At 36.8% G+C, this 23031-nt stretch overlaps 1 protein-coding gene across 3 annotated transcripts in view; it reads right to left on the bottom strand.

Moving 5' to 3' along the window:
• Positions 1–23031, bottom strand: part of LOC126259185 (protein TANC2) — a 565490-nt gene that overhangs the window by 37519 nt on the left and 504940 nt on the right. For 2 of the 3 annotated variants that reach the window (XM_049955764.1, XM_049955765.1), the window contains exons 5-14: positions 17783–17917; positions 17369–17491; positions 13426–13689; positions 11924–12061; positions 11723–11830; positions 11213–11461; positions 9753–9877; positions 9263–9382; positions 647–936; positions 168–426 (exon numbers count right to left, since the gene is read on the bottom strand). In XM_049955764.1, coding sequence (XP_049811721.1) covers positions 168–426; positions 647–936; positions 9263–9382; positions 9753–9877; positions 11213–11461; positions 11723–11830; positions 11924–12061; positions 13426–13689; positions 17369–17491; positions 17783–17917 — 1811 coding nt within the window. The remainder of the gene's footprint in view (positions 1–167; positions 427–646; positions 937–9262; positions 9383–9752; positions 9878–11212; positions 11462–11722; positions 11831–11923; positions 12062–13425; positions 13690–17368; positions 17492–17782; positions 17918–23031) is intronic. The other variant, XM_049955766.1, reaches the window with a different exon arrangement.

The following is a 23031-nucleotide window of genomic DNA, read 5'->3' as shown; positions in this document are numbered from 1 at the left end:
TTCTGAAACAATTGACCAAGACACCATAACGTAATAATAAAAAGAAATCCATTAAGCAAGTATCTGGAGCTACGTTTTTGTTTTTATATTCAATTGTGATTTTACATTCACATTAAAGAACTGCATATTGACACTATAGAGAGACTATAGTCAAGACCAGACATTACCTTATAGCCTGATGACTTCACAACCAAGTGGCCCCTCTCAAGCAGATCAAGTGTAAGTTTAGCAAAAAGAAAGGAACCACGACTCAAAGAGAGGAGATGCTGAGCAAATCGGAACTGAGAGCCTCCTACACTACCACCATCAAGCTTTCCAGAAGTTGAAGCTACATTGCTCTGGATACTTGGACTGTTACTAAGTCGAAAGTTTATGTAATCCAGGAGATCTTTCTGCAAATTCTCATTCCTGTCAACTTTATCCAGGCTGAAATACAGAATAGTGATATAATTTTTTAACAAAGTTCACAAAATCACACCTTAACCAATATCATTTCAAAATTTACTTTACATACGAAAGAAGTTAAGCATTTCCTTTTATTAAAATTTGTTTAATCACAGTAAGTTTCATGGATCATAGTACAATAGAGATACAACAAACTACTTAACATGCAACACAACAATATTGACATAATAATGATACATACCTAATAACACGAAATGGCAGTTGTGCTACAGCTTCTTGAAGCTGAGTGCGAACAGTCACAACCAGCTTCAGCCACGGTGGGAAGTCAGCGCAACGACGTGCAAGAAAAGAAGCTAGAGTGTCGCCATGGTCTGGCCTGTGGTACTCAGCCTCACACAGTGCATCAACTAATACTAGGCAGCTCTCACCAGTGAGCTTTCCTGCACGACGTAAGCACCCAAGTGGTTCAAGTACACCACGGCACAGGGCCACGTCTGGGTTTGCTATACATTCTTTCAGCGAAACTGCACCCTGTTTCACAAAAGAAAAGCTTTTACATACTTGTGCAATGTGTCTAGTTTTCTCAGAAGTTCAGTTAAACAGGAAAAAAAAAAACTTTAATGTTAGAATTGAAAAAGTACATCCTATGTTACTTGGCATGAATAATCTTATATATGAACAATTAATAATTTTTATTTGTGTATTGACTCTTCATCTAGTCTGACTCTACAGTTATTCTTGTAACATCCTCCTAAATGCTGCAGTTTGTTCACAACAAAACAACAGTAATAACATTAAGTGATAAAGTCACTTTGTAGGCTATTTAAGATAGTTCATATTAAAAATTTCAGCATGCTAATCATATACAGATGAGCAGATCACAATACTAAGGCATCTAGTTTAATAACCATAATGCATATATAATCCTTTTATACCACATGAACTGCCATTATCAACATAAAACATTTTCTTAGAACAGGAAGAGTTACCCAGAACAAACATTTTTATCAATTTTTCAAATTTATTCTTGCTATCTGTTAGAAATTTTATATCAGTAGGTCAGGGACAAAATATTTCAATACGTGTTATTCACCTCTTTTTGACCTACATCTACATCTACATTTAAACTCTGCAAACCACCATGAGCTGCATGGCAGATGGTACATCTCATTGTATCAGTTATCAGGTTTTCTTCATGTTTGATTTACATATGGAGTGTGGGAAGAATGATTGCTTGAAGGCTTCTATGTGTGTAGTAACTACCCTAATCTTTTTCCCATGATCCCTATGTGAGCAATACATAGGGGGATGTAATATATTTCTAGAATCATCATTTAAAGGCAATTCTTAGAACTTCATTAATAGGCTTTCTCAGGATAATTTACGTCTAGCTTCAAGAGTCTTCCAGGTCAGTTAATTCAGTGTCTCTGTGATGCTCTGCCATGGATCAAACAAACATGTGACCATTCGTGCTGGCCTTCTCTGTACACATTCGACACCTCCTGTTAGTCCTATTTGGTACACAAGAGCAATATTCTAGAACTGGTTGCACAAGTAATTTGTAAGTAATCTTCTTTGCAGACTAATTGCACTTCCCAAGTATTCTACTAATAAACCAAAGTCTGCCATGTGCTTTACCCACAACTGAGCCTATATGATCATTTCATTTCATATCCCTACAAAATGTTGCACCCAGTTATTTGTACGAGTTGGCTGATTCCAATGGTGACTCACAATTTTATATTTCTGAACATTTAAGGTAAGTTGTCAATCTTTGTACCACTTTGAAATCTTATCAAGATCTGACTGAATATTTATGCAGCTTCTTTCAGACAATACTTCATCATAGATAACTGCTTCATCTGCAAAAAGTTGGAGGTTACTACTAATATTGTGCATCTTCATATTTTTGTGGTGCAAAGACTGATCCATAACATTTCAGGTGTGCAGCAGCCACATAAATTCGACTTCTTTTTTTAATATTTCGGCTGAATACCATCCAGCTATCTTCTGAAGATGGCTGGGCGGTATTTAGCAAAAATATTAGAAGAAGAAGTCGAATTTATGTGGCTGCATGCCTGAAATGTTATGGAGCACTACCGTATTTACTCGAATCCAAGCCGCACTTTTTTTCCGGTTTTTGTAATACAAAAAACCGCCTGCGGCTTAGAATCAAGTGCAAAGCAAGAATCGAGTGCAAAGCAAGCGGAAGTTCTGAAAAATGTTGGTAGGTGCCGCCACAACTAACTTCTGCCGTCGAATATATGTAGCGCTACACAGGCATGCTTTGTAGGCACAGAGATCAATACTGGCACCAAAACCTCTGCGTCAGTAAATAAATTAAAAAAAAAAAAAAAATGGAAGACGAGCTTTTTTTTCTCCGCCCCCAGTTTCGACCACTGCATTTTCATACATTATCCAACGAAGTAAATACAAATTCCGTATTGTTCATCTTCGAAAGTAGCAGAATTTCAATGTACTACGAAAATCCGACTGGCAAGACTGTTGCTAATAGGAACCTGGTGAAATGTGAGTCACATGCAGTATTCTCTTCACCATAAGAAAAATACGAATATAAACATTTTGCCATGTATTCTTTCGTGTTTGCTGTTATCTCATTTAAATCCTGTCTGCCTAATAAACTACGAAACTAGAGTGAGACAACAGGAAACGTGGAAGAATATACGTATCGTGTCATGTTTATATTCGTATTAGTCTTATGCCTAATAGTGATACAGTCAGAAATGAAGCACGGCAACTGACTAGATTTTTAAATCTAAAATGACTAATTTCTGTGCAGAATTTGATGTACTAAAGAAGCGGCCGCAAAGATTTTCAAACGGAGAAAAGTTTTCGCCTAACTCTCGTTCACAACATGTTCTATCATACGCAGTCTATTATTTGGTTCTTGTTGACCATTATCAAAGAAAGCAGCAGTGTAAGTAACAAGTAACAGTCACTTGCCATTGTTTCGCTAATGAGACAATTCCTCTCTTTTTTTAATTGTAAGCGCGCACAAAAGCAAGCCATGCCGCGGGCGGCGACAGGCCGTAAACACGCACTATCACAATGCGACAAACAATGCATGACGCAGTACAGTAATGCATTTTCAGCTTAGAGTGACGTAAACACCTATAACAAAGAAAACAGCACTTATCAGATCAAAGCAAAATAAGCAATCGATTCAAACCAGACGAAGCACGTGAAAAAGGAAGGGTACCCGTATAAATACGGACGGAGCGCCTGACGCAAAGCAATGGCTACCCGGTAAAGCTTAACTGCTTAGCTTACGACTCGAACCAAACTATTGTAGCTGTATCGTCTTTCATTTGACCTAAATTGTGTCTCATATTACAATGGACCAACTTTGTTTCGATTTGAAGATGCGGCCTAAAACTTTTCTCTCCCCTTGAATTTCGAGTCTCAAATTTCAGGTGCGGCTTAGATTCGGGAATTTTTTTTTCCTTGATTTCGAGTCTCATTTTTCAGATGCGGCTTAGATTCGAGTACGGCTTAGATTCGAGTAAATACGGTATTAATACTATCTGCAAAGTCATCGATATATGACGTGAATAGCAAGGGTCCCAACACACTTCCCTGGGGCATGCCTGAAGTTACTTCTACACCTGAAGATGACTGTCCATCCAAGACAATATGCTGCGTCCTCCCTACCTAAAAGTGCTCAGTCCAGTCATGAATTTTACTTGATACCCCATATGATCGTACTTTTGACAATAACCGTACATTTGCTACTAAGTCAAATGCTTTTCGGAAATCAAGAAATACTCCATCTACCTGACTGCCTTGATCCAAAGCTTTCAGTATGTTATGTGAGAAAAGCGCAAGTTGGGTTTCACATGATCATTGTTTTCAGAATCCGTGCTGACTGGCATTGGGGAGGATGTTCTAAGTTTCTGCAACAAATTGCTGTCAAGGATACTGGACAGTAGTTTTGTGGATCACCTCTATTACACTTCTTGTAGATGGGTGTGACTTGTGCTTTGTTCCGAAGAACTAGGCTTTTTGTTTGAAGGATCTATGATAGATTATAGTTAGAAGAGGGGCTAACTCAGCTACCAATTCAGTATAGGATCTGATAGGGTTTCCATCACGCCTTGGAGCATTGTTCAATTTTAATGATTTCAGCTGTTTCTCAACACCACTTAAACTAACACTTATTTCATTCTTCTTTTCAGTGGTATGAGGATAAAATTGGGGCCATTCTCCTGGATTTTCCTTTGTAAGGGAATATTTGAAAATGGAGTTTGTTTCAGTGTGGTTCCTTTCGTCCTTTACCTGCACCTACCTGTGAACTCATTGCTGCATATCGCCGGTAGGAAAGCTGAGCAGAAACCCACCATACTGCAACTCGCACCAGAGTGCATACAATGTAACTGTTCTAAGAATCATGATAAAGGTCTTAATTTTGAATCAAAGGTGGACATACTGGCAAAACTTCAGTATATTCTGAACCTTGATAATGCACACATTCACTGCCAAGCCCGTGCTAATCTTAACACAGTCATGTATAAATCCTTTCATTCATGTTACCAAGTTAATGCTAACATATTTCCCGAAATCTGAACAGCTACTAAGCACAGATTGTTCTTAAATGAAAGTGTTCACCATACTATTAAGTTTATCGGTGTCTAAAGCACTCAAGTTTTTAGTCATCGATCTGCTCAGTATGCGATGCAGAATTACTGCCTTTTTTCATACACAAAATTACTTAAAAAAACCATACTTTCTAAAAAAAACACACTTGAATAAATATGCCTTCAGATTAAAACACTATTGAAGCATGTAGCAAAACTAAAACTGACAAATTATAACTTCCTTCGAAGCTCATACTACACACGACCATACCATTGAAAGGCTGGACTCTGACTACTTAGACTGCTGTAAGCATTCTCTGTCTCCAGGGGAAAAGATGTGTGAAGAGTACTCCATTCTGATTGGTCAGTTTTCTTTAAGGACAATAGAAAAACATTATTCTCCCACATTAGTCCGCGCTTTTCATATCTAACCAGTCAACAAATAACACACTTTCGAACTGTACTTTTTTCCAAAATAATTATTTAACATCTGATACTTCGTTTATACTTTATGTTATCAACTATTTTCATTTGCTCTCAAATTAGCTTTCCTTTTACGATAAACTTATTTAACATATCATGATACAAAATTTCCTGTCATACAATGTTCATCAGTAGAACAATGATCTACATATCTACTTTAGACCACATTCAAGAATCATTCAAACTACTAAAAGCATATACAAAAATTACACAAAAAAGCCTTCAAGAAATAAACAGAACAATTCACAAAAACATTCTCTTGACCTGTTTCTTGAATGTCTCTGTGCACTACCATCCTCTAGCAGATGAAAATTAGAACTACATACTCGACTGAACCCACTTCAGATCATCTGTCAATGTGCATGCATGAGTCATTCTCCTGATACACAGGCTCTAGACAGGAGCTATATAAGGTGCCATGCCTCAGAGTTAAGCATTTCAGCTTTTGCTTTGGTACCCTCAGTTTCATTTCCTGTCTTATTTGCTAGGGATTGGACACTATCTTTGGTGCCACTAAAAGGCTTCACATATAACCAGAATTTCTTTGAGTTTTGTGAAATATTATTTGACGATATTCTGCTAGGTAGTCACTACAGGACTCCTGTGTTTCTCTCTTGACAGCCAAATGCGTCTCGTTCAGCATCTCTTTATCTATAGTCCTACCCTTTGTTTTACACCTATTATGCAGTAATCTCTATTTCTTTAGAAGTTTCTTTACAGTGACTGTATACTTTATGAACTGTTATAATGGGTACATAGCTATCAATTATTCTTTTAAACTTGAGCCATAGATCCTCTACATGCTCCTGTCTTGTGCTGAAAGTTTCAAGTTCGTCACTGAGGTGTAACACTACTTTTTTTTATCTAGTTTACTGAACAGATACATCTTTTTGCTTGTTTTAGTTGTCCTCTGTACTTTGATTATCATTGTTGTCACAACACCATCATGGTCACTGATACCAGTTTCAATGTGCATATCCTCAAAGAGGTCAAGTATGTTTGTAGCCATTAGATTAAATATATTTTCATCATGAGTGCAATTCTTAACTATCCATTCCTAGGCAGTTTTAAGAGAAGGCATTCAGTAATGTTTCACAGGATGTCTTATCATGCCCACCACTAACAAAACTATAATTTTTCCAATTAATTGTCAGATGATTAAAGTCTCCACCAATGATTACAGTATTGTTGGGGAACTTACATGCAAGTGAACTGAGGTGTTTTCTAAAGTTTTTGGTTACATCAGGAGATAAGAATGGAGGATGACAGAAGGATCCAGTTATTATTTTATGCCCACCCCTGATACTGAGTCTTGCACAAACAATCTCACATGTAGCTTCAATTTCTATCTCAATGGATTTGAGTTTCATATCCACTGTGACAAATACACCACCTCCATTTCCCACTTGCCTATCCTTTCAATGTACAATCAAATTTACCCCAAAAATCTCACTGCCAGCAATTTCAGGTTTCAACCATCTTTCTGTACCTAGTTTTACATGAGCTTCATTGCTTTTCAGAAGCACTTCAAACTCTGACACTTTGTTGTGTATGCTTTGGCAGTTAACTACTAGGATTTTAATATTCTCAACTGTGGGAGGAATTTCTTTCATTCTTAGACTGATACTTCTGGGTTTACTACAGCTAGCATTATCTGGATTGGGATGGGAGAGTTGTCTAATCTAAAAATGCCTTGTGTGCACCCCACACAGTCAGCTACCTGAGTAGCGGCCTCTGAGTAGTAGCACGCAATTTACTCGCTTGGGGGTACCCTACAGTTCTCAGCCCTGTGGCACAAGTCCAGTAAGTTGCAGCACAGCTTGTTAGAGAATCTTAAAAGTCTCTGGTTCAGTCCTTCCACTCTACACAGAACCAAAGGGCCACGATCAGTTCTGGGAACAACACTGCAAATTGTGAGTTTTGTTGAAACTCCATGTACAAGGCTGATCTTCTCAACCTTCTCTGCCAGTCACTAGAATGACCCAAGTATGATCTCGGAGCCCAGCCAACAGCCATCATTTGCTCCAATGTGTACCACAATCTGCAGTTGATGGCACCTTGTTCTCTCTATGGCTGTTGGAATAGCCTCTTTGACACACTGAATGAGGCTCCCAGGCACATACACTGAGTGCATCTGGTATCCTTTCCTATCCCTTGCTGCCTATTTTTATTTACATGTATACTGCATGTAGTCATCATGTAATGACTTGCAAACATCATATTATGTACAAGGTTAATACATACCATATTTGTGTACAAAGGTTTTGTACATCTCATATTTATCTATGTAGGTCAGTTCATATCATAATTTATTAAATAAAAATAAGTTTTTGACAAGGTATGGACTGTACATTTCTTCTGTGCTTATTTGCAAATTTTATACCTGCTTATAACTTACAATTTTTCCTGTCAACCATGGGTTAATTCATATCTGACAGCTAATTTTAGTGTTTTTTTTTTCACTGTTTGTAAAAAAAAAAAATGTATGTCCTATAACAGCTTGTAGCTTTTGCTATCATGTATAATTTGGTTTCATAGTCTGGTGCAGATAATTCAAAAGAATAGAATTCTTTCGGTGAATACAGACATTTAGTTACAAGAAAAGATACCAATTTTGTTTTAAATGCATCCCCAGTATGTTCACTTGTGGATTCTGGCAATTTGGTGGATCACCTTCCCAACCTAACTAATTAAGAGTGATAAAGGTTCATTTTTCTCTTCTAATATTGCAGTTATGGACACATCAATACTTTAAAAGTTTGATGGATTATTTACGAGAGATTTTGTGAGAGAATGTACATATTGTGAAAGTGTTGGTAAATAGCGTAACTGATTTCATAGATATCAACAGGATTTTGTGGATAAGCATGCTTCACTGTACCGAAAACTTTATTTCTTAAAGATGAGTTACTTCAGGCCACAATTCCCTAGCACAGGACTGAAAGAAAATACACAAAATATATTAGTTCATTCTTTTGTTTCTCTTGGAGATTATGAAGTGCATGAAGTATAACTGCAGCTGAAGTGAGTTGTTTAAAATACTATAGAATGTGTCTTTTTCAATTTAAATTTTTGTGTTTGGAAATTCTGTCTCAGTTATTACATCTTGACACATACTAAGTGTATCATTGGTATTGTATCCTTTGATATATGGAACTGAAAATGCTGCCAGTGGAGCATTCACAAATTTCTTTGAAAATATTACTTCCAAGTTGTTCTGCTGCAGTACTGGGATTGATTAAAGTCATCCACAAAAATAACTAATCCTGTTTGGTTTATATTAAATCACATATCATTTACATGAATGAGAAACACAAGTGACCTAAAACTAAATTTGTGCATATCCATTAATGGTGGCTGATACTTGTCAAACAACATGGAACTAATAGATGCAGTGGCTTTTGTAATTTGGGGTTCATTCATCTCAGAAAGTAAAGAGGAAAGAGTTGCAGGAAGGAGACTATACAATTCATGTACCTCTAAACAATATTCTCTCTATTTAGTGAGTCAAAGTAGATGCAGTTCTGAAAGTTAAGAGTCTCTTAGGCTTCATATGTGTGTATCAGTTTGCTGTTGCTTGCCATATAGACCCTATTTCTGTGTTTATAATGGTGTATTATCATCTAGATGGATATTTAATCTATAAAAAAAGTGAATTAAAAGTCATTGATACTCTGCAGAAGTAACAATGTAATTTGTAAGACATGACACTAGCAAAACCCTGACTTGTGTTTTAAGTCATTGATAACTGCAAGAAGAGATAAAAAAATAAAATTCACCTGTAGATGTGGTTCACTGAGGAGGTACTCTCTGTAAGCAGACAGTTGTGGGGCCTGACACAGCTGTGCAGCAAGAGAGTGGATAAAGTCTGGCACAAGGCAGGTGTTGTTATTATCCGCCTTAAAGAGAAAGGCATTCAAAAATTAGTTGATCCATTAATGTTTACAAATTTGCAAAGACTAGCAGATAAATTATATACAAATCACACCAAAACTTACTATTGATCTATAGTAGATGAAGCTGTGTATAATAACTAACCTTAGAGGAAACACGAGTGTCAATAGCTCCTCTTATGGACAACAGATCAGAGTTTTCAGATGAAAATGTATATAAAGTGAATTTTGCATTTATTTGAACTTCATATTAATTATACTGAAGCAAATGATACAGTTGTGGCATAAAATAATGAATATAAATAAATAATATGTTAATAAATACTGTATAAATAAACAAGACATATATGAGAACATACATAAATATTTATTTTACCTGGCAAAAGTGATATGCAACAACATGGGATGCCAAGTGGCTAATCCTCTCTGAGACTAGATTTATTTGACAGTAAATGCTCTGAGAGCCCTGTGGCCTGTCTTTTCCATTGCACACATACGGATCTGAAAACAAAGGAGGTTAATTATATTATACAGATTATAACATACAAATACTACCCAACTCTAAGTTCTCTCTCTCTCTCTCTCTCTCTCTCTCTCTCTCTCTCTCTCACACACACACACACACACACACACACACACAGACACTATCATATTTAGCACTAATTTCATCGATTTTGCTCCATCTTGAGTTTCTCTGTGTCAGGAGTGACATAAAGAATGGTTCACACTTTCTTGCCTCTTTGCCAGAATTATCTATACACCCCTTCTTTTCACAGGTGCCAATCAATTTTTATCTTCTCTCTTCCTTCTTGTTCCACACTAGTCTCATCATAATCATTGATTTTCCTCATGTTAACTTTATACAGCATTCCCTCCATTCAGAACAGTGAGAAAAGACTGGCAGTAATGTCAAATGAATGTGCTCAGTTTTCTTTGTTTACTACTCATTATCTCACTTAAAAGGGCAAAAAAGCATCACCAATACAATGATGTTATATGAGTTATGTACCAGATATTTAATTCTGAATATAACAACAGAAATGTATGAAGAAACTGAGAATATCATAGATACAACGATAAAGTGGAAGATTACATTTTATAAGCACTTGAAAAGAATGGATAACAAAAAGCTGACAAACAAAATAAATTTCTTTCGCAAAAACCCAAAAACCCAAATTTCATGGTTTACATAAATTAAAAAAAAATCTACATAGAAAATAGACTTCAGAGAAAAGGTACAAAATATCATGGGTTTCCAGAAAAAAATGCACAGGAAGAGAGAAGAGACTTGCACAAAAAAAGAAGAGAACAGCAAAGGCAAGAGTGAAGAAGTATTGGGAAAAAAAGGAAAAGATTATGATGTCATAAGCCAGTTGTTCTACATCCTGGAGGATCTATTGAAATGAAAAGTACACCTTGTTTAATCTAATATTGTTTCACTTCGTCCAGAGCTGGCCTAATTTGAAGATAATAATGATGATGACAATAATAATAATGACAACAAAGATAACAATAATAAGGAAGGAAGGAGGGAGAAAGATTAGCGTCTCACATTCTACGACAATGAGGTCATTAGAGACACATAAGAAAATAGAAACTAGTAAACACTAAACAATAAACCACAAGAATTCTACATTGCATACTTATTTTATGTATGGATTAAATTCTTAGAAAAATCAAGAAGATTTTATTATTTATTTATGCAAATAAATAAGTTTTCTCCATTTTGCAGACAAATACAAAACACAATAACTACTTCGGTAAGGCATTAAGTTAGACAACACATGAATCAAGAACCATCATTTTATAAGAGAAGACAGAAAATTAATATATTACCTTGTTGGTAAGCTGGATCCCTTCGACGGCCAAAGCAGCTGTACTCTACAAGCTGCAAAATTAATGCTGTTTTACCAGTACCTGGATTACCAGAAACTATGACACCAGGACTGCTAGAAGCCAAAGCATCTTCCATCTCACGAATCAACCAATGGCGACCAAGGAACAAGGGATCAGGTTCTTGTAATGGAACTTCGAAGAACAAAGGTTTCAGAGTTAACTGTGGTGTGCGATACTGTGCAAACCGAACTGAAATAAGAGAATAAGGTTCTTATGACACAAAATTGAAAATAACACTGCCATTATTATTAGTTGTATTTATCCTTATAGCAAGACAAATTCGAGTTTGCCATTTTTCCATACTAGTCTCCCCATCTCCAAAGTTACTACGATTGAAAAATGCTTCCCGCATTTCGAGTTAATCTACTACAGTCTGGAAGCTCCTTCTTGTATTACAAATATGTTATAGTAACAATAAGAGCAAAAACTTAATTTTACAACCTTGCTTACCTTTAGGATCTATTGGACCTTTGACAGATCCTGTTCTGGCTGACCTACGTATGGAGGCTCGCCTGTTTTTGAACACATTTAGTTCTTCAACCTGGCCTGGCTGAGAGGCTGTAACAGATCAGTGTTGTACATAACCAAAAATATTCAATATTAAAATATTTAGATCAATAAACTAAAACTTGCATCTCTGTTTCAACATACTTGTCACAGAATGCCTCCTACTGACAGGACTTGAGGAACAATTGCTCTGGCCAGAGACAGACATAAGTGAAGTAATACTGTCTGATGATGGGTCCTTCAGTGTCCTTGAATGGCTGTGGACATCTGCTTCTGAAGAACCTGAAATTATTTATGTTGTTTATAAGTAGTTGCTTGCTTTGATACACACAATAATACTTGCTGAATCAGATGATGCATGAGGATGTCTGAAATTATGCCATGTGTGTGTGTGTGTGTAAAGTCATTATGTCATGTGACTGTGATGGCCTCAGGGCTTGAAGTAACTGAGTGCATGATTGGTAACACATGCAATATTGCTGCATTTTATCACAGACAGCTTGTGGCTACCCAATGCAGGTGAGTCATTCATAAGTAAAATGAAACAATACTGTATTAACAGATACATGACGCATGGAATGGGATGAAACCCTAATAACTGGTACAATAGTATGTACCCTCTGCCATACACCCCAGGTGGTTTGCAGAGTATAGATGTAGATGTAGACATAACTTCACTTCCACTTATCAGCTAATTTTATCCATGCAACAATGCTTCACTTGTGGTGAGGTAGCAGAAGGTTATTGTTGTACTTACTGTAATTGGTTACAAGAACTAACTTACTTTATATTGCAGTCTGTTTACCTTTTAATCTATGTGAGTTAATGGGAAGGGTAGTCATGTCTGTTATGTAAGTCCACTCAAGTTTTTGTATGTGGTCCTTAATGGTATTATGATTGGCCTTTTATTTTAATAAACAATGACAAATACACCAGTGAAAATGATTTTTATGTTCTGATTCAACAAACAAATGGTATAAAATTAGCTTATTAACTTTAAGAAGTTGCAATGACTAGGACAGACTACACAATTCAGGAACATTTATCACAACTCATCCAAGGGTCATCCAATAGCTAGACAGGTGGGAGAAAAAAGAACTAGTATGTGTTTACTTCAAAGAATATCCATTCTCATACTGGATCAGGAAACACTAAAAGAGACTATAAAAAAATCAGTTACAGTGTGTGACAAATTCTACAACAACCTGCAGGTTATTTGTGCACCTAGCTAATTATTATTAAAAGAATTTCATTGATATTTTCTGTCACATGTCCATGCAACACGAGAGGAAGATAGCTTACCTAGCAAGGCTACAAGTTTTACTTGAAATATCCATCCACTGCTCACAACTCTGGCTTTAATACTCATTATGGGACAAATTTCCTACAGTTGTGTAGTTTGTACTTTGACTTTGTACTGTCATTTCGAAATGATTCCTTCATTTCAACTATTATTTTAGAGTTTTCAGATCAATATCAGTGCAACGATACAAAGCGAACCATTATTTCATATGACTCAGTAACAAATAACTGAGGCAGAATCCAACTTAAGAAATGATAAAATGCAGTTCTCTTGTAACACAGTAAAAGGCTCATTGCAAAGTTCTCATAGCCACAAAATAAATAATTTTATTTTCTAGACCTACCTGTCAAAGTTGACACTGGACTTGTGTTACTAGAGGCAAGGGTGTTGGCCTCTAGTGACGCAAGTGATGAGAAGGATGTGCTGGCACGGCCAGCTGAACTTGGACGGGACTGTGGCTGTGTGTGGCCGCTGGACTGTTGTGCACGTCGACGTGCACTTTCTCCCAGCAACAGGCCCAGTCGCACATACAGATCATTCTGTGATGAGGATGAAGCAGGGGGCTTCTTGCAGCTGGATACAGGACGCACAGTTCCACCCTCATCATCTGTACAATAATTCAGCACAGTCAAACTCAGGAGCATTCAAAAGGTAAAACTTCAATCATCCAATATCTGTCAGAGACAATTTTTTTTGAAAATTGTACACTAATACAAAAAGAAATGACACACCATGAATAAATTAACAGAATGTGATGTACTTGTACAGACAAACAAATGATTACAATTCCAGAAAAATTGGATGATTTATTCAAGAGAAAGAGCTTCACAAATTGAGCAAGTCAATGTTGTGTTAGACCACATTATCACCCTTATGCAAGCATTTATGCAGCTTTGCATTGATTGATAGAGTTGTTGGATGTCCTCCTGAGGGACATCATGCCATATTCTGTCCAACTGTTGATTTAGATTGTCAAAAACCTGAGCTGGTCGGCGGGCCCTGCCCATGTCGTTCCCAAAGTTCTCAATTGGGTAATGATTCAGTGATCTTGTTGGTCAATGTAGGGTTTGGCAAGTGTGAAGAAAAGTAGTAGGAACTCTCACTGTGTATGAGCAGACATTATCTTACTGAAATGTAAGCCCAGAATGGCTTGCCATGAAGGGCAATGAAATAGGGTGTAGTACATCGTTGACATACTGCTGTACAGTAAGGGTGCTGTGGGGTCCTGCTATGGAAAGAAGTGGCACCCCAGACCATTACTTCGAACTGTCAAACTGTATGGCGGGTGACAGTCAGATTGGTGTCACACCAGTGTCCAGGGTGTCTCTAGTCAAGTCTTCGCTGGTCATCGGGATTCAGTTCATGTGAGACTCAGCACTGAAGACAATTCCATGCCAGTCGATGAGATTCCAGGCTGAAGTCAAGTCTGAAGACACTCCAGATAGTAGTGGGGTACCATCCTAACTGTCGCCCACCATGCAGTCTGACAACCAGAAGTGATGCTAGGGTGCCATTTCTTTTTGTAGCAGGACCCCTTCAGTTACCTTCTGCAGCACTCTTACAGCACAGCAGTACATGGATGATATTCTACGCCCCTTTTTGTTGCATCCAGAGTTTACATTTCAGCAAGATAATGCGCACCCTCATACGGTGAGCGTTTCTAGTCTTCGTGCTTGCCAAACACTACCTTGACCAGCAAAGTCACTTGATTTCTCCCCAACTGAGAATGTTTGGAGCACTGTGGGCACGGCCGTCCAACCATCACAGGATTTAGACGATCAAAGGCACCAATTCAACAGAATTTGGTGTGATATCCCTCAGAAGAACATCCAACAACAATATAAATCAATGCCAAGCTGAATAAATGATTGCAAAAGAGCCAGAGGCAGATCAACATGTTACTGACTTGCTCGATTTGTGAAGCTCTTTCTCTTCAATAAATCATCCAGTTTTTCTGGAACTGTAATCATTTGTTTGTCTGTAGATGTACATCATGTCCACCAATTTCAGTCCTATTCAGATGATTTCTTTGCGATACATCTTTTTTTCCCCTTAGAGAGTCTGTGTGATAATTGGTCACTTTTTTATACAAGTGAGTTACAATCCAAAGAGTTTTATTACAGAAGAATTTGTCTAGTAGGACCTTCACAGAACTTAATCCAAAATATTTTATGATCATATTTAATGATGGCTTGATTCTATCAAATTAGCAACGGTAAATTTTCATTTAAATACATCTATTTGCAGAAAGAACACTCCTTTACACAAATATGAGCCCAAGGAGACCACTTAAAATCAACTGATGAAGTAGTGCTGGATCTTTCATTTGCACGACATACTTGCCCTCACTTCTGATGTTAAAGGTATGGGTGTGTGAAACAAGTGGAACAGGGTCAGGCAGAAAGATACAGTATCATCTTATTTTGTATGTTAATTTTTCCCATACGTACTCATGGTACTGCTGCGATTACATCTTCCAGGATTAAAAAATAATCCTATTCAATAATATTAGCAAACTAATCCTGTAATATAGAAACATTTACAGTCCTGTTATGGCCAAAACTTAGCATATAAAACTTAGTGTTAAACTGAGTAAAATGAATAGGTATAAGAACACAACGGAAGAAAAGTTTATTATCTGTAACTGAATACAGATATGAGTGTAACTACAGAAATAAATAATGGCCTTGCTACAGTCCTCACTAAAAGCCTTAACCTCTTCCATCAACTTCAGATTACATTTCATCAGTCTGCTTGAGATGCATGTTGCTAACACTAATGCAATTTTTTTAATTAAAAAATTCTACTCAATTCATGAATAAATATACTAGCAAGCTTATTTTATAAAATTTCCTATTGCCATACAAATTAATTACTTTTTACATCAAGATATGTTACAAAGTTATACAAATATATTTGCATTTTTTATACACACCACATGTAGTCCAACTACAAAAAAACTATGCTAATAATTGCAAGCCTGGTGAATTTGATTATTACAGTAGCAACTGGGTTAGTATAAGCAATTCTATTATTTTCTTGCACATCAAGAGAAACAGTTATTAAATATGAAAACAATGTAGTATAAAATACCTCTTCAAATGTTAAATATCAGTCTGTCACATGCTTGTGCCACAATCCACAATTTATGTACAATAATGCAATTGTGACGTTAATTATGTGCAACCAAAGTGAAATTTCATTTGTAACCAAACATTTGTTCTGAACACATAAAGGGGGCGGGGAGGGGGGGGTTGTGAATTTTACAAAACTCCACATGGCTGTTCTTTAAAGACTACTGTGGAAAGAAATTATCACATGACCTAAGAAGTACTGAAGGGGGAAAAACTGAAAATAATTGCTGCTATAAGTGATAGTCTCATTTATTTTGCAGAGAAAATAGATATGTGAAAAACAATGCTTGCTTTTCCATGTAGTACAAACACAAAAATCTCACTGTCATAACTGTCATGAGACAACATTTTTATGGACGTAGAAACTAGGTTCAATTTTGAGAATAAACACATGCTAATATGAAACACATAATTTCTTTCTTTTTGTGTCATGATGTGTACCAACCTGTTAAGAATGATTCAAAGATACAAGTAGCTCTCTTAATTTCGATAATAATAGAGGGTGGAAATTCCCACAGCCATTGAAAACAATGAGGATAGGAAAACAATATTGTATTTTAAAAAATCCCAGTGTTAAAGCAGAGTGAAAGAGGTAATGCAAATACATAAACAAAAAGGATGGGAAACATGGACACACCATCACCAACAGATTAATGGCAGGGGAATGAGGCTGAACATAGAAACTATAATAAACAGTCAGTCACTGTAAGCAAAAGGATGGGAAGAGGCAAACAGAAGAGACAAAGCCAAGAGATATTGAGTGTTACTGTACGCTGCAGTGTAAGAGATGTATTTACATTTGCTTTATTTGTTCAATGTATTAATTTATTAAAATGAACAGTTTCTTCTTTTCTTGATGACCCACTGGCTATGAAGTAAACACAAACACACTGAGTTGAAGTGACACACTGAATGGACATTCAAATGTATTAGCAAATAGTGCATCCAACCCCTCATCAATGACATTAGTAACACAATACACTAAAAGAGTACTAGATGGAACAAATAAATCTAACAGCACAGCACACAAAAAACAACAAACTATTCAATTCCATTCAAAACTTAGATATACAGATTAGCAGAGTACAAACAGATATATGCACAAATAACTGCAAGCAGGTTTGATTAAACAGACATGCAGTTCACAAGGACCTTGGACAGACTCAGCCAGCATATTGAGTCCAGCACTGCTCCCGCCAACAGACCACAGAGACTTAATCTTGTTGAAGACGTAGCTTGGCCAATACCGGCCTTCTGTTGACGCTGTCATACTTGCTAGAAGTGAAAATGGAACTTAGCTAATTTTTGAACTTCATAATAATTTTCTTAAGTGAGGCTGTGTAATGCTCCTTACAGTCATCAATAAAATTTAGTGATTTCTGTGACAGTAATCAAAATGTCCCATATAAAATTAAAAGAATGTAGTAAGCATAAAACTTCTTAAGGTATTGCCATAAGTAAGCTGTTTGTTTGATGTTTCACTCTCTGTTTGTGTGTCTTTCTTTCTCCTCTCTTTTGGCTGGCATGAGGTATCTCATGTGGTAATGTTCATGAAATTCAACTAACCTGAAAGTGCTGCACTATCTGGAGGATGGGGTGATCCACCAGGAGTTGTGCCACCTGTCCGCTGCCCCCAAGCACTACGCAAAGACTTTGGACTCAGAAAAAATCGTCTCCGGCTCTGTGGTGGTGTAGGACAGCCTAAAAAGTGTTGAGTTCTTCTTGAGTATTTACAAAAAAGTATGCAGATCATCCAACATAAATGTTTCCCTGTGTCATAAGTAACTGAATAAGATTGCACATGTGGTTTACTGTTAGGAACACTAGTCATTTCTCCCAAAGACAACAGACTTTAAGGAGCATTATAGGTGAGGCAAAAAATTAAGGCCTGACATGATATGCCAGGCTCATTCATTCAACATGTTAGATTGATTTTTTACACAAAAATGCTAAACATTTTTATTGAGTTCTTTGCAAGGCAAATTTGCATTGCACTACTGATACTGTCAGGTTTCGGAACAAGTGAAATAAGCTGTCTGATGCAAGCATCTTGGGATACCCTCAAATGTGTCATTATACTAAACCACCACATGTAGCTCACATGGTCGCAAATAACACTGGCCATAGTTGCATGACTAGAGTGGCAGTGACCACTCATTTCATTTTACAGCCCTGACTTGGCATACACTTAATTTTGTCATTCCCCATATATGAATTACTTGTTGGTAGGTTTACATTTTCAAACTGATACTGATGCTCAGACCAACAGGAGACGAGTGTTGGAAGAGGGCATGATTCCAGAAATTTCTATAGCGTTTTCTAATAAGATAATAAGGTTGAAAGCCTCAGGGTATGTAGAAAAGTTATACAGATAATATGACATGCAAAGTTTTCATGTATATATTACAAAATAAAAGTAGTACAAAATGGGAAACATATATTGCATGACAGTCACACCAGTTAAGCTTATGAATCTGTCACAACTAAAGTCTTTTAAAAACATGATCTCTGAAATAAAACTACAGTAAAACAATAAGACATAACAGGTGTAGCAGGGATATGTACATAGTAGGATAGATAGATATCCAGTAGCAGACATGATAGCCAATAGCAGACATATATGTAGACAAAATATAATGAAATAAAACCTATGGCTTCCAGCCATGTAGACTTGCTATGCGTCCACTGTCTGATAGAAACACTATAGCCTGATTAAAACTACTCTTTAGTTGACTCTCCGTGTCTTGGAACTGATGTCTTATAACAGAGCTCTCAATGTCAGATGCAAACTCCCCATTATTGCCAAGTATTTCCACAAAGTGTCAGTCCACTTGCAGAGTTCAAGGAAAGCATAACAGCTAATGCTTGGTACCCTGCAACCTATTTGGCTACCACTGATTGCAATAGACAACAGCACATTCTATCCAACAAGTAATGTTAACTAACTATGCCTTGGAACTAGATGTGTTCCCATTTGTCAAACACAAAGTCGGGCCGCAAGTACTGATTTTAAAATTAGATATTTGTGGAGGCTGCTGAAAGACAAATGGGTACCAAGTACAATTAAGTGTCTTATGCTTTGAAAGGGAAGAGCTAAAAGATTCAGAGGCTAAACTGTAAATGAGGTGATTAAGTCATGAACTCAAGAGCTTAAAGAATCATAACAGTAGTTACCAGTAATAGTATGGAAAATAATGGGAAGAAGTGGATAAATGATGGGAAAATGTATATTTAATAGAAGGGTGGGATGAAAGGAGTAGAATACTGAATGAAGAGAGAGGAATAACATAGTGAAAGCTGCAAAAGACCGGATTTAAAAAATGCTAGGAATGCATGAAAGAACAACATAAATAGCACTGTGATATAAGGAACTGAACTAGTAGAGAAAGTTCAGTGGAAATCAAATGAAAAGGAAAGAGATTAGAATTAAACAGCAACAATGATGAGGAAACATTATGACATAAAGAAATAGAAAACTGGACTGTCAAATAGTAGAAACCAATTAACTGAAAAAAGTACCATGAAACTGCAACACGTAAAAACTCATAGAGGATGGCAAAGAGTGACAATATGGAAGATCCCAGAACCAGAAGTTCATTCATCAAGAAAGGAAGAGGACATATGCAGAGTGAACATAACTATTCAAGGCATAAATATGAAAATCATCCAGAAAGTAAGTGATATACGAGGAAAAACATTACAGTAATCCTGGACATAAATTTGAGTTTTGTCCAAAAGACAGCAATCGTGTATCACAAACACACACAGAAAAATGTGTTCATCATCATTTCTCATAATTTTGCCAAAGAGGGCTTAAGAAATCTTTATTTAATCTGATATTTTCTATTTAGTACATTGGTGAAAGAAAGGGAAAAATGAAATGTGATAAGATGAGCAGCAGGCAGTACATTCATCATGCTTTCATTAAATAATGCCATTATTTGGGCTAGTGTAGGTATAAGCAGGATCAACTAGACATAGATGCATTCCTGCCCAACATAATTAAAAGCCTTAATTCCTTTTGTTTCTGAAATTGTATGTCATGTGACAATGCTAAATGGATTCCCTGAGAACAGAGTCAGAGATTATTAATTTACAATTTTAAGTTTATATATTACAGACATTCTGATCATGAGGTGATCTGCAGACTGTAATATTTGAAGAAACACTTTAGTGTCAAGACTGCATTTAAATATTTATTTTTAATTGATGACTAGTTTCAATAGTAATTTTCCGTCATCATGGATCTCACCTTTCTCAAAATTATGTTGCGTATTTTGACAATGTTGAAAATTTAACTAGTTTGGAAATGCAATTTTCACCAGCAGGTAGATCACCGCAAATCAGCATGTCATTAATAAAAATACTACTTACATTCATGTTGCCATGCAACTTTTGCTTATTACTAGTGTCCACACACATGCTCGACTGGATCTGTACTCTCCAGAACCAGATGAGCATGCTTGTGGTGCATGTAATCAGTGAAAGTTGCGTTATCCACAGAAAATGAATATGGTTTGGATGTTGTCCAAATGCACATATAAATTTATGGGAAACCATTTCGAGGAAAGGGAACATACAAATACATAGATAAAAAGGCACAAACAAAAGAATGCAAGTTTGTACAATACATAGTACTACAACTTTATATACATATATGCTTACAGTATTATAAATGCAAAGTCTGTTTTCCACAGGGCTTTACTTTTGTCCTCGCTAAGCAGCAAGTCCTCATACACACTACAAAAATTCAGTAAAGATTTTACATTGCACAAGAGCTCTCTGTTAGATACGCAAATATAAAAGAAGCTTATGGGCGAAAGACAGGATTTTAAGTTTTGACTTAATATAAACATAATAAAAAAATATTTATTTGTTCTGCATTGACATTCACTGATTAGAAACACTGTTCAAGCTGATTTTTTTTAAAGTCTGCTACAAATTTGTTCTCATCTTCTAATTTTCTGATGTTGACTGGTAGTCTGTTGTAAAGTTTTGACCACCTTGTTCTTTTTGTTTGCCAAGTATGGAGTGTTCTGTTATTTCAGGTATTATAATTATGGAAGGTGGGTTTTGCCAAAAAACCTGGAAGGTAGGCCCTGACATATAAAAACATTTGTGTGTAAAATATTTTAAGCCTTTTGAATATGTATTTGCAGTGTTTCTGTGGACGCCTCTGTGTTATTCAGATAGCCCTCCTCTATGACAAGAAAATTTGTTTTTGGTAGCAAGTGCAGGAACTCCAAAATATTATTCCCTATATTGCAAGAGACTGAAAATAGCCAAGATACGCCATCCTGGCACCCAAAGGAACAAATAGTTGCAATAATTTTAAGAGCAAAACAGACTGAATTGAGTATCTTCACAAGTTTTATTACATGGTCACTAAACTTCAACATGAGTCCCAAGTAATTTTGTAGATGTTAATCTGTCTATGGCTTTGTAACCCCACACCAGATCATGATTTACATTTTGACTTGTTGTCCCAAACTGCATATACATTATGTGATCAAAAGTATCTGGACACCCCCATAAACAAACATTATTCATATTAGGTGCATTGTGCTGTCACCTACTGCCAGGTACTCCATATCAGCGACCTCAGTAGTCATTTGATACCTTGAGAGAGCAGAATGGGGTGCTCCATGGAACTCAAGGACTTCGAACGTGGTCAGTTGATTGGGTGTCACTTGTGTCATACGTCTGTACACGAGATTTCCACATTCCTAAACATCCCTAGGTCCACTGTTTACAATGAGATAGTGAAGTGGAAACATGAAGAGACACATACAGCACAAAAGCGTACAGGCCGACCTCATCTGTTGACTGACGAATCACGGTAGACAATGTGGCGATCCGATGGCAAGATGTGGGTATGGTTAATGCCTGGTTTATGTCATCTGCCAGCCTGTGTAGTACCAAGAGTAAAATTTGGAGGTGGTGGTGTTATGATGTGGGCATGTTCACTTCACACAACATTTTCCCACTGTTCAGTCGTCCAATGTTTATGCTCCTTACACCAAGCGAGACGTCATTTTGGCATTTACCGGCGTGATATATGGCTTATGAGCAGTCACACGACCATCAAATCCACGTTTCCTCACCTCCCACATAACTGTCATATTATTTGCAGTGGATCCTGATGTAGTTTGGAGTTCCTGTGTAATGGTCTGGAGAGGTCTGTCTGTCACACATTACGACCCTCTTCAACTGCTGGTGGTCCCTGTCAGTCAACAGATGAGGTCGGCCTGTACGCTTTTGTGCTGTATGTGTCTCTTCACGTTTCCACTTAACTATCTCATTGTAAACAGTGGACCTAGGGATGTTTAGGAACGTGGAAATCTCTTGTACAGACGTATGACACAAGTGACACCCACTCAACTGACCACGTTCGAAGTCCTTGAGTTCCATGGAGCACCCCATTCTGCTCTCTCAAGGTATCGAATGCTATTCACAATATACATAAATGACCTTGTGGATGACATCGGAAGTTCACTGAGGCTTTTTGCAGATGATGCTGTGGTGTATCGAGAGGTTGTAACAATGGAAAATTGTACTGAAATGCAGGAGGATCTGCAGCGAATTGACGCATGGTGCAGGGAATGGCAATTGAATCTCGATCCCTTATCATTTAGCTACAAAATAGCAGGTCAGCAACTGGAAGCAGTTAATTCCATAAATTATCTGGGAGTACGCATTAGGAGTGATTTAAAATGGAATGATCATATAAAGTTGATTGTCGAAAGCAGATGCCAGACTGAGATTCATTGGAAGAATCCTAAGGAAATGCAATCCAAAAACAAAGGAAGTAGGTT

The sequence above is a fragment of the Schistocerca nitens genome, chromosome 5 (assembly GCF_023898315.1).
Source record: "Schistocerca nitens isolate TAMUIC-IGC-003100 chromosome 5, iqSchNite1.1, whole genome shotgun sequence".
Lineage (NCBI taxonomy): Eukaryota > Metazoa > Arthropoda > Insecta > Orthoptera > Acrididae > Schistocerca > Schistocerca nitens.
The sequence above is the reverse complement of the archived record's forward strand: the minus strand, read 5'-3'. Positions and strand labels throughout refer to the sequence as shown.